Raw genomic sequence first — 17,301 nt, 5'->3', positions numbered from 1 at the left:
GTGAGTTGAGGAACATTGGGGGACTTCCAGTTAAGAATAATGCTGCTGCGAATATTTTATACAGTCTTCTGAGCGGCCTCTTCTCGGTTATCTAGAGTTATCAGTAGATATACTAGATGATGGATGGATGGATGGATGGATGGATGGATGGATGGATGGATGGATGGAACAAATGAAGAATGGGTAGGTAAATAGATGATAGATAGATAGATAGATTAATAGATAGATACAGACAGACAGACAGACGATAGATAGGTGAAGATAGAGAGATATAGAAAGATAGACAGACAGACAGGTGATAGATAGACAGACGATAGATAGATGATAGGTAGATAGATAGATAGACAAATATATAGATAGATGATAGATAGATAGATAAATAGATGATAGATAGATAGATGATAGATAAGACAGATAGATGATAGATGATAGATAGACAGATGATAGATAGATAGATAGATAGATAGATAGATAGACAAATATATAGATAGACAGATGATAGATAGATAGATGATAGATAGATAAGACAGACAGATGATAGATGATAGATAGACAGATAGATAGATAGACAAATATATAGATAGACAGATGATAGATAGACAGATAGATAGATAGATAGATAGATAGATAGATAGATAAGACAGACAGATGATAGATGATAGATAGACAGATGATAGATAGATAGATAGATAGATAGATAGATAGATAGATAGATAGATAGATAGATAGAGGAAAAGGAAAAGCTGGGTCACATTGTGTATCTTTGTATACTAATTTGAAGAACTGTCATATGATTGCCAAAGTTACTGTATGATTTCACATTTGCCCAGTACTGCATTAGGGTTAGAATGTGGTTTTGATTGGCAGTTTTCAGCCAGCGAACGATACTAAGGATCTTTTCGTGTGTAACTCTGGCTGGTTTAAAATCTTCTATCCTCCTGCCTCATCCTGTTCAGTGCTTGGTTTACAGATCTGTGTCAACATTCTTATTCTTTACTTCTTTGCAAGATCGCACAACCACCCACCATTCTGACAAGCACTACTTGGAAACCCTCATGACCTCCTTCCTTACTACTGGAAAACAGTTTATACAAAGGAAAATACCGAATTTCATGTAATTGGCTTTCTTAAACCTTATAGGGAAAAATAATTAAATCATTTTACAAGGACAGTGTAGTTAAAATGGCTTTAGATTCCAGATGGTGAAGGGAAATGCAAATGTTATCTATAGACCGTTAGGGTCCGCAGCCTCTGTTGACAGTGAAGATCTCCTTGGGGGAGTTGGTGTGTGACCCACACATTCATCTCTCATGTCCTCTTTAGTCCCAGGAGCTGTCCCCACTGAATCCATCCAAGGAAGTACCTTTGAGGAGAAGATATTTCTTCAGTGGAGGGAGCCGACACAAACATACGGTGTCATCACGTTATATGAGGTACTTACATATCTGTTGGTAATTTCCTTTTTAAGTGTAATGTCTTGTGATGATGTGAGCTCTCTGGCATTTTAAAAATATAATTTCATCTTTCTTTGAGGAGTTTGATGTTTTCTATAGTCATAATGATTGTTATATAGAAACAAAAGATTCAAAATGAGCTTTTCAATTATGTGTAATTTCAAGATTCATTTTTAGAATAAGTTGGATCATGGTATATTGTGTGTTGTATATGAAGACACAGCATAACATTTTTAAAAGTCACTTTTATTAAAAGTAATAAATATTTTGAAATCTGCATTGATTAGGAAGCAATCAGTGAGTCACTTTATTTCCTAGCTATGAACTATTTATCCATTGATTGTAAAATAACACTAATTATCCAATTAGAAAAGTCAGTAAAGAACTGTCTCCATAGTAACCATGGAATAATCTTTTGGGGGTTCCTTCAGATCAGTGTACATCCCTTAGACTTCACTGACACCATTTTTTGTCTGCTGAGGCAAATCAAATAGTTGAGTGATGGTGGCAAGAGAGAATTTGATAAATTGTTCTAGAAAAAAATAATCGCAGTAATGGGATGACAGCCATCTTCACGTCACTGTGAGCATCGTTTCATTGTGCCTGTTGTCATAGAAACATGCAGGTGCTTTTTTTTAGCTAGCATTTGTTTGAATTCAAATTCAACAAAATTATATATTGCAAGATTTCTAAAAATTCTGGCCAATCTGCATAGAGCTCTGCCTGAGCACCTCTCAGCAACACTGACAGGAGCCCGAGCCCTGTCAGGAGCTGTCAGTCACGATCACCACCAGCCTACTCTCTGACCCCATAGACTCACGCCGATGCTTCCCACTTCTTCCAAACATTAGTATTGAAGTGCAAAACCAGTAATAACACTAATGATAATAATAATAATAATTGAAATCAAAGTGAAGGAAGCTAAGCTAAAAGAAAAAGCTAAAAGAAAAAGTGTTGCTTTTAGTGTCTGACTTATTATGGAAACATCAAGCTATGGAAAGCCGTGGCTCAGATTCTATGGAGGTGTTTTATTGTCAAGTCAAGAAGAGTCAATTTTCCTCCATGATGAAAATATTTTATATTTTGGGCCCTCTAACTATATTTTGGATCTGGATTTTGTAGATTCCAATCTAAGAATAACAGGGATTTTTACTGGAAAAGATAGTCTTTGAAGTTCATTTTAAGACCTAAGAGCCTGCCTTCCTGCCTGCCCGTCCCCAAAGCCATGGGCTGCTACAAGACAAACAGAAACTAATAGCAAGATTCTTTCTCTCTAATCCCACCAGACATTTATCTTTGTGTGATAAGTAACTTCAGCATGAAAACAACAGGGGAAATGATCATTCAAAAGAAGACCCCATTAATCTCTCTGATTCGGTAGCCAGGCTGGCCCAGGCTGAGCGCTGATCTGAATGCAGCTATAGTGCAGATGTAAGGATCTGCCATAAATCAAGGTGCTAGCAACCAGCACTTTGCAAGTAGAGCAGGTTGGCTCTTTTTTCTGCAAATCCAAGGGGGAAGCGTCAGATATTTGAATTGGGTCTAAATGACTAAATGTTTTCTGGGTACCAAACCACTCTCTCTCATCCCTACCTAGTTTCTACATACATATAGGATGGAGGGTTGTTCCAGGTTCCTCAAAGCAGGCCTTGGATGGCATTCCACAAGGGGCTCTTCCCTTCCTGAGAGCTCAGTGCTCAAGAGTCTTGGTCCACTTGCCTTATGGGAGTACACAGTCTCCTGCTGGACCAGACGATCAGCACAGAGCAGCCTGTGTCCCCTCTCATGAGCAGAGGCTTATGAAACAGATGCCATGCTTAGAAAGCTGAGCAGCTGCCCCTAAAGAAGCAGGGACTATCAGAACAGCGACTGTGCTGCCTTGGAGTGGCATTTGAGTATAAGTAAGGGTTACCACGGTTGGTGGCTGCTCTAGTAAGAAGTGTCCTCCCTGAAGACGTTAACGTACTCAGATGATTTGGGGACAGAAATAAAATAGATGGGCTGCTATAGCTATCAGTGCATGTGCTGGGATTTGATGACTTTGGAGTTGTCTTTTGTAACTTCTGAGAATGCACAAAGCATTGATGTCTGAAAAGTGCTGACAGCTTCATGTGTTTTCTGACCCTGACAGCGGTGCACATCCCCCATCCTTCTGCTCCACTCGAGCGCCCACCCTCATCCCTTCACAAGCTTGCCTTCCCTTTCTGTTTACCCTGCCTTCGTTCTGATCTAGTCTTTCTCAAAACTGTGTCTCACGGTTAGCCATTTCTTTTTGTCAATTAGCTCCCGAAAATCCAGGTCTGGTAAGTGTGTCCATCCTCCACGGCTATCCAGTCTCATTGTGAATGCAGTGTTGTTCTCCTACTGAACCTCTTGAGGATACAAGTGCCCAAAATAGAATAAGCAGCTGATTGTTTCTTCAAGAGTTAGCCACTGTTAGAACGGGATGCAAGTCCAAAGTTTTATAATGTAGAAACTACAGTACAGTTTTGTGTATCACTTTAGATGGATACTATTTAATGTTAGCAAAAGCATGCTCTGTTTCAGTTACACATACCCTGTGAGGTCACCAGCAGCACATGGGCTGATGGCTGTGATATATACAGATTAGATACAGATTAATAAGCATTATACGAAGATCCCAGCAGGAGGAGGGGAGCAGCGAGTGAGAGGACCCAAATCAGGAAGACCTCCAACTGACCTAGAAGTGTGTGATAGTGTGTCTACTCCATTTAAATAATAAATAGGAAACACATTTGTCTAATTTCGTATACTCTCTGTTGAACATTAAATTTATCTGATTTTGTATGATTTCTATAATGTATAATTTGACCAGTGGAATGGGGAAATGTGTAGATACATAGACTCTTGGTGGGAAGTATATGTTGCCTCTTCTGTAGGCAAGTTGAGACTTACCCACAACAATTTAAACATTGGCTGTTGAACCTATTCTAAAGGTCTATCAACTAATAATACTCCCAAATTGTAGGCCCATATTTCGGTATGGCCCAAGAGCCATTAGCTCGGTCTGAGCTGATCACATAACTCTGAGGTGTCTCTGCCTAACAATAGCCAGGAGGTGCTGCTCCTAGTTTCTTTTGTTAGAATGTAGATTACCTGAGAAGAGATGTTGGCTGAAGCTGATGACTTAAGAGTTTACAGGTTCGGTGCTTCCTTCCTTTGTAATTTGGAGGATGTCTTATAGAGATGCTAATTCATGGCCTAGCTGACTACTAGCATACAGGTAGATGCAGATGTGCGTGACCAGGGCCCATGCACCTGGTTGCCTAGGAGACAGCCTAATGTGTTTTTCCGCTCTGTTGATGTGAGGATATATAAGCTGTTTGGAGAATAAATGAGGGATCTTTGGAGAGAGATCTGGCCTTTCCGTGATGACCGTGTAAGCTGTGTCAGTTTTATTCCTCGCGACTCCGTTGCAGCCCAGTTAGGGAATCTGTGTTGGATCCACACGGGCCCCAATACCAAATGCATAACATAAGGTACCACATCTCACTTATTTTATCTCCCAGTTGTCTTTAGTTCATTCTAGACCTATGACCAAGAGAGTTACACATCTAGAAGTTTGTATTCAATATGTATAAGCCTTGGGAAGAAGCCAAAAACCACAAAATGAAACTCATGTTCTCTGCTAGAAGCAGCTGTCCCATCACCGACTGTGAAAAGCATTAAATCAATGCCAAGCCCAAACTCTCAGCTTCATGTGTGACTCACCCAGAAAGTTAATTTGACTCAGAGTAAGTCAGAATGGTCCCAGGTTGCCTGCTGATGGGGCTATTTGTATGCTGAGGGTTGAAACATCTCAAGATCATGAGCCTGGCTAACTGAGTGCACTTTAGTCACCATTGTCTGAAGTTGGTAGCCTTGAAGAAGAGGTGGAAATATAGGTGCTGGGTTAGGAAGTTTATCTTCAATGTTCAGTCTCTTGTCAAGTTGTAACTGTAACAATGCTTTCAGAATAAATATAAGTACAAAAGAATTCAAAGTGAAGCAACCTTCCCACTTTTTCCTTGGTAACTACTTCTAGGTGGTTCAATGGTTAAGAGTACTGCTTTTTCTTCCAGAGGACCTGAGGTCAATTCCTAGCACCCATATGGTGGCTCATAACCCTCTGGAGCTCCCATCCCAGAACTGATTTCCCCCTCTGGACTCTGTGGGTACTGCGTGCATGTGGTACATGCATGTATAATCAAACACTCATGTAATACACATAAAATAAAAATAAATAAACTCTCCAAAAATACAACCAAGGGAACTGCAGCTGCCTCTGGATCTCAGCCCAGTTATTATTTATTATTAATATTTCTTCTTGCCGGGCGGTGGTGGCACATGCCTTTAATCTCAGCACTTGGGAGGCAGAGGCAGGCGGATCTCTGGGAGTTCGAGGCCAGCCTGGTCTACAAGAGCTAGTTCCGGGACAGGCGCCAAAGCTACAGAGAACCCCTGTCTCGAAAAACAAAACAAAACAAAACAAAAAAAATCTTCTTGCATCATTTTCCTCCTAGATTTAATGGGCCATGGTCCTCTGTGGTTTTAAAACGTTTAAACCTCTAAGAACCTTCTGAATTTTTCACACCGCTCTATGCTGCTCATGTGCCTCTGCCCTCCTGCGGCACGCGTCCAACCCCTCCTGTAGTATCCTTCTGCTGTTCTCTCGGTATTTCCTTCAAATACTGTAGTTGCTCCTGAGGTCCCTTGGCCCTTCTCACCCCTGAAATCAAATTTAATTATCCATTCCTTTGTGTTCACAGAGTAAATTGCTCAGACCCCAATTAAAGACCTATATTTTATGCTGGCTGCAATTACATCAACTCATGCTCCCTAGAAGGTTTCGGCCCCCTAAAAGGCTATTGCAATTTGGCTCTCTATGAAACTGGCACTGGAGAGTTGGAGACTTTAAGGAGGAAAGGGGAAGATAATTTTAGAAGATTCCAGGCACTTAGCTGCAATCAGAAATCATCCGGCATAAGCAAGTACTCATTGCATCTCGCCATTTCAACACCTTCCGTCCCATCGCTTTATTCAGGTGCCACTTTGCTCTTGTCTAGGGGCATCCCGGAAAATTACTGGCACCCACCAGAGGGCAATCGGGATTCTTTATAGTGGCTTCATTCAAACATCTTCTGCCCTCAGCCCGCAGTGTAGTACCGATGTAAAAGATTCCCCTAAATGTTTCTTCTGGAAGCCTTCCCTCTGCTTTTTCTACTGCCTGGGTCCTGTTAGACACTTAATAAGTCCTTATTGAATGACTAGCTGAAAATAGGAAATGACAGAAAGGAGTACTGAGTTCTGTTCTGGGCCCAGTAGGATACTATAGTGGTTCAACAATGGTGCTCAGACCAACAGCTGCTCGCTGCTTGCAACCTCCATGGCAGGAGGCAGTTATGGAGTTGCCCATTTTCTATTCCTGGAAGCTTTGTCATTTCTGACATTTGGAGTATGGGCGCTATGGGCTTTCTGACATTTAATGCATATTTTTGTTTTTTAGGGGTAGATAAGAGAACTCATAGTTCTTTTATGAATTTTTGTATGAATTAGTATTTGCTTACATTTTGCAAGAAAAGAGGAGCAGGGTCTGTAATTTTTACCAAATTATTAAAGGGTTGAAGCTAAACCACAGTTATAAATATCTGTGTGACTCAGGCTGGGGCTACCTGGCGGTGGGCACTGAACCCCTCTGTGAAGCCTTTGCTTAGTATAGGTTGCTGGAGTCTGACGCTCGCATGAACGCTCACATGTTCTTGGGCACAGCTCTGTGCTCCTCAGTTCTCTCTTTTGGAAAATATACCAAGTACCAAATGGCTACAGATCACAGTGGGGCCTGAAAGAAGAATAAGACATCTCTCCATCCTCCAGAAGGCGATATGAGTACAGGAAACATTCCTCTGCCTCTGACATATTTAAATCATGGTTTAAAACTAAACCATAGAGTCACAGCATTCATGATTTATTGCCAAGTAGAACTTATGGGTCAGCCTCAGCAGGAGGCTTTGGCTGCTCTGTGGTTGAAAAGCCAGACTTGGGATGTTTAACAAACATACAGATTTGCGATGCTGGCCTGAGGCACGGATAGACACAACTGTTACCTGATGTCACCTGGATTCTCGTCAGAATCTTCCTCCTCTGCCCTGTCTTTATATCTATTCCCTGATTTCTATCCCCAGCCTAGACCTCTCTCAGACTCTAGTTCTGTCATGCGTACATGTCCACATGAATGGTTCAAAGTCTGTATCCATCCTTAAATGCATCCACACCCATGCCATCCCTTTTCAACAGGGGATGATCTTTTGAGCGCGGCCCAAATGGGGTAACTCCTCGCCTCCTCCATTCTGCCGGTCCATTGCAGGTCTCTGTCTCCATCCATTACCATTCTCTTCTTCTCTTGCTGCCTCCCACTCCTACTTTGGTCGGAGAATTTGACTCTGTTCCGTCCCCTACACCACAGCTTTAACCACTGGGCTCTACCACACTTTCCAGTGGTTTCTCTGCTCCCTTTATTAATCCCTACAATAAAATTAATGTCGCACCTGCCCATCAAGAGGATATTTTCTTGCCGGGTGGTGGTGGCTCACGCCTTTAATCCCAGCACTCGGGAGGCAGAGGCAGGCGGATCTCTGGGAGTTTGAGGCCAGCCTGGTCTACAAAGGGAGTTCCAGGACAGGCTCCAAAGCTACAGAGAAACCCTGTCTCGAAAAACAAAAAACAAAAAACAACAAAAAAAAAAAGAGGGTATTTTCATTAAACAAATGAGATTTTTTTTTTATTTCCACACCCAAAAGTTTCAGTTTTCTTATTGGCTGTATCCAGTCTTTCATCTTGATGTACAGAATCAAGCACAACGGAGCCCTTGCCAGCCACTCTAGCCACCAGAGACCGCACAGGAGACTCTTGCCGCAGGACTTAATCCCGGCTCTACTCCCAAATTCATGTCCTGACTGGTCCTTTATAGTTTAGATCTCTCAGGCTTGTCAGCATCTCTTTCCTCAGACATTTTGAGTGACTTTGTGGAACTTTCTCCCCCCTGACAAAGCTTCTTCTATGAGCATTGTTTGTTTTTCTCATAGTTGGTGTTTTAAATTGATATATTTTATTGTTCAGTTCCTCCGTTCTTCCACACCCAGTCCAGAGTCTTCCCTTTCTGAAGTCAGTGCCTGGCCCATCTGCTAGCCACAGCATCATCAGCGTGTTAGTCAGTGTGTAAATGCAGCCAACAGGTATACAGAGGCCACTCGGTCCTGTTCTTGGCCGTTGAGCATGAGCAGTACCCAGAAGGTATCCATGGAACCGTTCATACATGTCACCTTGCAGAGCAGAGGGCAGCATCAGTGAGATGGACAGGTGACCCCAGATCTGAGGAAGAAGCAGAGTCTGAGGTCTTTTACACTTTCTGTGCTGACATGCTGAAGTCCAGATAACAGAGCAGACAGGAAGGCGACTTGTCCTTTGTTCTGTACTCAACTCTAGGATAACACTTATCCTAGCTGAGAGCACAGTTATGTCCCATCCTACTTTTCCTGCTGGACAGGGACAGCATCTGAGTTACCAAGGAAACCCCCTGCCCAGAACATTCTGGGCATGTTCGGAACCACTCTACGGGTGTTACGAGTGTGCAAATGAATGGGCAGATGAATGTTGGGGAGCGATCACACGGGCCACATTCCACTCTGGAGGGTTCGGGATGCAGAGCTACGCTAGGACTCCGCCACAGTCCTCCCTGGCTGCTACGGATGCAGCTGGTTCCTTGCTTACTCAACTTGCTCAGCCTCTGAAGAGCCATCAGTGAGAGGGTTAAACAGAACCTGCCTGAGTCTAGTGACACCAGCCACTGCAGTGATTAATATACATGGCAAACGTTCCCTTGCCAAAGCTCAGGTGACTCAATCTAAATATTCTTTCAGAGAGGTCTTCTTAATTATAATGACATGGTGTAAATATAAGAAAAAAAAAGAATGTCAATTATCACTCTGTATAATAACAGTGCCAGTGTTCCTGCACATAAATTACAAGTAGGTTTACCTATTTAGAAGCTTGAAAAGTGCTCGGTTTTGCAATTTAAAACTTCTGAATATGCCGCATTTAAAAATTATGTCATTACAACCAGTAGAAGTTAGTAATCACCACTAAAGTGTGTGCTCTTGAGAGCCTGATGAACTATCACAGAAAGCCGTTTTTAAAATCACTTGAAAAGCAAAATTTAAAGGCACCTATGTTCCATTTATTTTCAAACATTCCAACCTCATCCAAAGGGAGAATGTCTGTTCCGTGGCAAGTATGGTGAAGATACCTCGGGTTACGCTCGCTAGGGGACAGCTGCTAGTCACTCGTAGCAATTTAAAATCTCAATTTGATTTGATTAAAGTTCAATGAAATTTCCAATTCCTAGTGTCCATAGCTGCAGTTCACATTCTCAGTGGCCCCATACAGCATGTGGCCAGTGTGCTGATTAATAGGGAATAGAAAATTTCCACCATGACAGACAGCTCTGTTGGACAATATTGCTCTGAAAAATGTCAGGGACTCTGACCCATAATAGCTGTCCATTTGCAGCACCAAGACTTACTGGCATGTGTCTCGGGTTTATTTCTGGAGCAGACATTGTCAGCCACATGGATGGAAATACTTCAATGTAGCCTTGTTTGCGGAATACAAGTACCCAATTCATGGCCAAATCAGATAATAGCCAAAGATTAGAGATGAGGCCTCTATTCTTGCCAGTGCCTATCAGTCTGAGCCAGTTGCCAGCTTGGATTTTTTTTTTTCCAAATCAGCTAGTAGAATACACTAAAATCAACCAATTTCCCTCTATCAGATCACACTGAACCCATCTTTTACATTCTAACCTCCTGGCTTTAAGTCCCTCCCACTAGACAATAACAAACAACTCGAAAGTTGGGGCTAGGTTCTTCTGCATCGTCACTGGACTCAAGGTCGGAAGCATCTAGCCTTCGAAGGGTTTCTCCCTACAAGTCTGACGCCCCCCCCCCCATCAGAGGGCATGTTGGATAGAGATGATGTCAACATCTGTCTCCTCTGCAGTCATCGTCATATTCTTTTTCCTTTGCAGATCACCTACAAAGCAGTCAGCTCCTTTGACCCAGAAATTGATTTATCCAACCAAAGTGGAAGAGTTTCCAAGCTGGGAAATGAAACCCATTTCCTGTTCTTTGGCCTGTATCCTGGAACCACGTACTCCTTCACCATCAGGGCCAGCACAGCCAAGGGCTTCGGACCTCCAGCAACAAACCAGTTCACCACTAAAATATCAGGTATTGAATACCGACGAGCTGAAGCTTTTCATCAGAACTAGCGCTTCGTGCCGTTTCATTGCTCTTGTCAGGAGTGCAAAGATAAAATGTAATGATGGATTTTATCATCACAACTGTGATGATAAAATAAAAACAGACTCAGAGGCTAAAATAAAATGCTGTGTGTATTTAGCATATATGTGTATTTAGCATAGCCCTTCTGTATTAGTGCATGGCCAGCGTTTAAGCAGCTTGCCTTGAAGGATTTGATTATAAAACAGGAGGCTCTGGTGAGGCCCTCTAGTGCCCTTGGCAATCCTTGGTCACCAGAGCAGCAGTGCTGGAGAAACTCTGACCTAAACCAGCAGAAAAGCAGAGCTGTGCTCTGCTGCCCTTTGTTTGCCATCCTGTATCATTAAGGACGTTCATGGCATCACACACTCAGCAGCTCCAGCTTTTTACAGACCCAATTAGATCACCCAACAAAAGATATGATTTGAGGAATATTTCTGGCATGTTCATCTGTGCAGAAGATGCCCGCACTCCTCAGACAGGAGGAAATGAAGTTGCCATCTGGTATAGGATGTGTAACCATAATGAACAGAATTCCATGAACATTTTCTTTTTTCTTTCTTCCTTGGCTACGAGTGGCGAAATATTTGGGTTTTTGCTTGAACTTTTTGTAGTGTGCTTTGTTTGCCATTTTTCTGTCATTATACCAAAATACTGGAGGGAGGGAGGGAGAGAGGGGAGAGAGAAGGAGGGGAGGGGTAGAGAAAGAGAGACCACAACTTGAAAGAGGAGAATTTTATCTTAGCTCACAGTTTGGAGGTCTCAGACCGTGGTTGGTTGGCCTCATTGCTCTGGATCTGAGAAGATACTACACATCTTGACGAGAAGTGTGTGACAGAACACAACTGTCACCTCTTGGTGACTGGAAAGCACAGAGAATAAAGGGAAGATGCTGGGACAAAATGTCCCCTTTGAAATCTCTCCCTCTGCGACTTACCAGTCCGCAAAGGCTTACTGCTGCCTCATAATAGCCCATTGAGATTTTAACTCGTCAGTCAATCAGTCCTTTGCTAAGATTTGCAGGTTCCTGATCCACTCAGGACACACTGGTACCATATAATGCCAGCCAAGCTTTCATTATATCAGCATTCTGGTGATATGTTTATATTCAAGGCATAACAGCTATACAGAAGCAGGGGGACAGCAGACAAGTTGACCAGCTCCAAGGGCCAGCTCGGTGACATTCAGCATGGTTTCTGTACTTACGATCCTTCATCCTTGGCTTTGTAAAAGGTTTCATTTGAAACAGAAGAAAATCAGTGTTCAAAACTAGAGTATTTTAAATGTTCTAGTAGGCTTAAAGGGAAAAGGGATTTTTCAAGAAATTATAATGTAAGAGACATTTTATATGCCATGAGGTTTTTTTATGTGTGCCCAAATTTGACTCGAAGTTTAATATATACATCATTAGGCTATAGGGACAGAGCAGGGTTGGAAAGTAAGTTTTCCTTGGGAGATTAAAACATGGCATAGATGAACAAATCAATTCTTAGAACAGTTATGGAATTGGAAAAGAAAGGCTGCATACTGGGATGATCTTTAATGTATGTCCTCTGATATTGACTATATCCCTACTAATATATTACCTATTATATCAATTTCTCGTGGTGACTCAAAGAGGAAATCTATGCCAATGTGTATTACTTCCAAGTAAGCTTTCTTATTTTTTCTCCAGTAGAGAACATATTTCTGTATTATCATAAGGGAAAAGTTCCATTAGAAAAATAATTAAGCTTTCCCATGTATTATATAAAAATTCCAACAAATATGAGTCTGGACACTTCAAGTTCATATAATTCTATTCCAAAGCAAAGAAACTTGACATTTCAGTTGCCCTATACAAGCTCATCAAAAGTAATGATTTGACTTTTATGATATTAAGACAATATTGCTATGCTTGGTTCCCAGCTACTTGGGAAGCCTTGGCAGGTTTGCTTAATCCCAGGATTTCAGGGCCAGCCTCAGCAAACACAGCAAGACCACAGCTCGCGCAAGAGGCGATGGGAAGGGAGTTAGATTACAGTTCCTGGTCCTGGTTTTTATCTAAGAGAGAGAACTATACTTGTACCAACACGCAATTGATTGTTGTGAAGTAAAGTTAATTCTTAATGGAATTAGAATTGATTTTGAATGCTTAGAAAATTTTTATAGATGTGACTGATAAATAACTCACAATTTTTACATAAAAAGGTTTTTCCTGTGTAAGACAATTGAGAAGTCTGCTCACAGAAAGTGATCTTTAGGCACCTCTGCCTACATGTGGTTGGGACTGGCAGCTCCCCATTTGCCCTTCCATGTCAAAGGGAGTCTGCGAATCTGGGGGAGGGGTGGGTATTGAAATACACAGTTGCTAGGCTATGCGGAGACACCATTTCTATGAAAGAGAGAATGCCAGAAACTACTCATAGCTGGAAACTGTTGATAGCTGGGGCAGGAAGAATCTTTCTTTTCACTTCTTTTTAACCTCTGGTCACTAGTAGATTTCCTGTGCTCTGGTGATGGGCCCACACCCATCCATATATATATATATATATATGCAGTACTAACTGAACTTAGTAGGTTGTTAAAAAAGAAAAAGGAAGGAAGGAGGGAAGGGAGGAAGGAAAAAGAGGACTTGAAGTTGGGAAGGATTTGTGGGAGTTGGAGAGGGGGGTAAGGAAGTAGATTTGACCATGTTTCATTTTATAGAAGTCTAAAGTTCTCAAGAATAAATAAAAACCCTCTAAAACATTTCCCTGTTAGGAAGAACTCGATTGTTTGGAGATCTGTCTTCTTGAACTGCTATACTTCATTGCCTAGATTAAAGCTTCAGAGAGGATTAATTTATCTCCTTTTCCTTTTGCATTTTTTTTTATTCAAAGTCTTATGTAGCCCAGGCTGGCCTCAAATTCAGTATGTAGCTGAGGATTGCCGTGCTCGCCTCGCCTCTGCCTCCTGAGTGCTATGATCACAGGCCTGTGTCACTGTGCCCAACTTTGATGATGCTGGAGATTGAACTTGGTAGTTTGTGTATGATAGGGTAAACATTCTACCCACTGATTTACACCCCAAGACTGAATGTACCTACACCCGGCCCTGAAGAAAATGAAACCCAAGAGAAAGTCAAACCCAAGCTGTTTGTGCTTCCTTCATTTCTCATGTGTTTCCCACCACCCTGCTTTCCCCAAGAGTCCACTACAGCAGGTCTCTCTGGCTCCCAGCATCCTCTTTAACCTCCTGGATGGGTCTTTAGTACTTGCAAAAACTTGACTTGAATGAGAGGAACATGGCATTCAGGTGACTACTTCAAAACGTCTACATACCTTTAAGGCATGCTGATTCCATTACAGGATACGTAGTCTAAGATGATGTGTTGTCAGAGACATACTATAAGCAGGTAGGTGGAACAGAACTGGGAAAAGTGATCATCACTAACACCTCAACAGCCCTTTTGCCCCTTTCCATCCTCAGCTCAGGATCAGAGGCGTGGCTTGACTTGAGCAAATGTCCCTGATATTTTGTGTCTGGAATGTATGTATGTTAACCTTGGGTGTGGCGAATTGATAACTATTATTTGATCTCTGTCCCTTGTCAAAGAAATAAAAAGCCACTAAGGAGATAAACAAGAAATAATGAGTCTCCCATCTAATCTTTTATCCCTAGCACCGTCCATGCCAGCATATGAATTTGAGACACCTTTGAATCAGACCGACAGTACGGTGACGGTGATGTTGAAGCCTGCCCAAAGCAGAGGGGCACCTGTCAGGTAAGGGGCAGAGGGAGGGCCGTGCTGGCTCCAACAGAAGGAAGCGCCAGTCATGTTGGCTAATTTCTCCAGTGTTTTCTAGGGTTTTCCACGCCACCTCCTCATTAGCTCTCTTTAAAGGATGGGACTGAGATGAGGGTCGTCCATGGAAGTGTATATAAATGCCGTGTACTACACTAAAAAAGGAGTTGTTCTTTGGATGCTCCAGTCTCCTGGCCAGGTGGCTTGATTCTCAAGTGATAACTGCCTCCTGCAGTTCAGGTACCCAGGGCCAGAGGATATAGCTTCCTGAGCTTTAAATGAGCTGGGTTTCTCAAGAATATTTTAAAATTGACCCAATTCTCAAATGTATATTTAATATCTAATTTTTTAACAGGAAAGCAAATTGTTAGGAAAAAATCATGATGTCTTTGTTTGAAATTAAGATTACTAACATCTAGGTTCAATTCCTCATTACATTGTGATTTATATCAACAGAAAAGTACAAAGCAGGAATATTACAGTAAATGAATTAAAAAGATAGTTATTCTTTCTAGGAAGGTTACAAGATAATTCGAGGAGTGGACCTATCCTAAGATCGTTTAGATAGTCTATATAGATGAAATTTATTCTTGTTTCAGTGGGATTTGGCTATTTTGCCTCTGCTTATCTGAACAGACACCATTCCATTAACCTCGTCTTCTGGCTAGCACTTCCCACGGAAGCATCTCCATCCTCAGCGCAGGCTGTGCGCACTTCATCTCTGGGCTCCTTTTGGAGATGTTGGTCCAATGAGCCTTGGAAAACCTGACTATACGTGATCACATTTCTACTTCCATGTTACTTGGCAAATAGTTGGGCTTTGTTCTGCTTGGCAACACACATAAACACAACATGCACACACTGATGTACGGATACATGCACACACACACACACACACACACACACACAGGTCAAGGTTCATGAAGGCAAAGGTCACAGAAGTAGTATTAGTTGATTAGAGTTGTGGAGTTTATATTCAAAACATCTTGAGAATTGTGTGAAAACAATTGGTATTCTGTTCTGTTGAATTACATCTCATCGTCTCTCTTTGGGTCAAAAGAACAGTTAGCTAGAACAGTGAATACAGACACATTTTCCTAAGCATCTGTGCTGTTGCCATGAGGGTGGAGGGTGACTTGACACTCTGTGGCCCCCTGGGCTGAGTTTTGCACACTGTAGAGGTCTGATAATTTAATAAGCCCAAAGCACCTATTTCCCAGTTGCTGTCCAGGACACGTGGACAGCCATGGGTCAGGCATTTTTTCATTTCAGAAGCTTAAATTTCCATCCACTGAAAATGTATGCTCTGACCACAGCCTCGGGAGCATCACCTACTTCCTGACCAAACTAACGATGTTTTCAGACTCAGCAATACTGAGCAGAGTTCTGTGTATTCTGAGAATTATCATAATCAGAGAATCAGTGGTCACCAAGCTTTCTACTCTTATGTCTGTGAACACACACACACACACACACACAAGTGAATACTTATGAGAGTTCAATGCACAGCTTATACCACAGACCTTATGTTAACATCATAAAAAAGCCATCTCTCTTAAATACGAGAAGATAAGCGTTTCCACAGTGGTCACAAAACCATCAAGTTCAAAAGTGCCCTGACCGCTGTGGAAACCCAAACCTTCTCTCCAAGTTAACTGGAAGGATGCGCCGTTCAAAGAGGCAGATTGTCTCAACACACATGTGAAAGGGGAAATGGTCACAGCCTCACCTGGCAAGGCTTTAGTCTTCTTTCTTTCCTGACAGCAAATGTTCCCTTCAGGAGACTCACTGTACAGAACCGCACAGTGGACTGATTATCCATTGAAAAGAAGAAGACCCATATATCTACAAAGACTGCACTGGGAGACAATTTCAACAGTTCCCTCCAAATGAATAGGGTTTGTTAAGCCCTCAATTTCCTTTAATGTTCAGAGAACTAAGAACTCTGATTGAGAAATCATATGGACCTCTACTATAACGCCATTGTGTAGATTAAAACACTGAGCACATCTGGAAATTTGCAAAATGCACACGAAATCATCCAACTGCTATACAAAACTCGCCTCCCAAATGATAAAACAAAAGCAGGAATGAGGACAGGAAAGGGGTAAACATCTGTTTGCTTTCCTGGTTTCAACAGTATTGTGTTCAAAAACACCATCATCGTGTGAGCTCCTAAATGCATTCCTTCCATTGATTTGACTTTTTTTTTTTTTTGCTCCATATTCATCTGTGTTGGAACTCATTTCTCCTTTGCTTGTGCACTTCCTTGGGTGAGTTCGTGGTATTGATCCCACTGTCAACTCTCGGCTTGTTTAAGACAGATTCCTGAAATTGCACATAGCTCTCCATGTAAATGACTGTTGTCTTTTTATTGACCAACACATCAGCTCTGTCACATAAAATTATTAAAATCCAGAGATGGCTAAGAAGAACAAAAATCCCATCATTCCAGCCAGTAAACTAGCACCAGGGATAGAATTTAAATGTCTATGTATGGATTCGGTTTTCCCCTCAACAGGACAGGGAAGGGCTTCATTTTCTCTTACTTGGTTAGCGTTGTCTCATTTTTGCCTTCTCTCCATCACTCATTCTTTTTTTAATGTTTATTTATTTATTATGTATACAATAGTCTGTCTATATGGATGCCTGCAGGCCAGAAGAGGGTCTCATTACAGATGGTTGTGAGCCATCATGTGGTTGCTGGGAATTGAACTCAGGACCTTTGGAAGAGCAGGCAATGCTC

At 41.9% G+C, this 17,301-nt stretch overlaps 1 protein-coding gene across 9 annotated transcripts in view; it reads left to right on the top strand.

Moving 5' to 3' along the window:
* The window catches only part of Ptprm (protein tyrosine phosphatase, receptor type M), a 699,101-nt gene that overhangs the window by 414,569 nt on the left and 267,231 nt on the right, over nt 1–17,301 (top strand). For all 9 annotated transcript variants that reach the window (XM_013353950.2, XM_013353949.2, XM_013353948.2 and 6 more), the window contains exons 9-11: nt 1,324–1,433; nt 10,537–10,738; nt 14,432–14,534. In XM_013353950.2, the coding sequence (XP_013209404.2) occupies nt 1,324–1,433; nt 10,537–10,738; nt 14,432–14,534 (415 nt within the window). The remainder of the gene's footprint in view (nt 1–1,323; nt 1,434–10,536; nt 10,739–14,431; nt 14,535–17,301) is intronic.

Source organism: Microtus ochrogaster, unplaced genomic scaffold (genome assembly GCF_000317375.1).
Source record: "Microtus ochrogaster isolate Prairie Vole_2 unplaced genomic scaffold, MicOch1.0 UNK20, whole genome shotgun sequence".
NCBI lineage: Eukaryota > Metazoa > Chordata > Mammalia > Rodentia > Cricetidae > Microtus > Microtus ochrogaster.
Note: the sequence above shows the minus strand (reverse complement) of the source record. Positions and strands in the feature narration are given on the sequence as shown.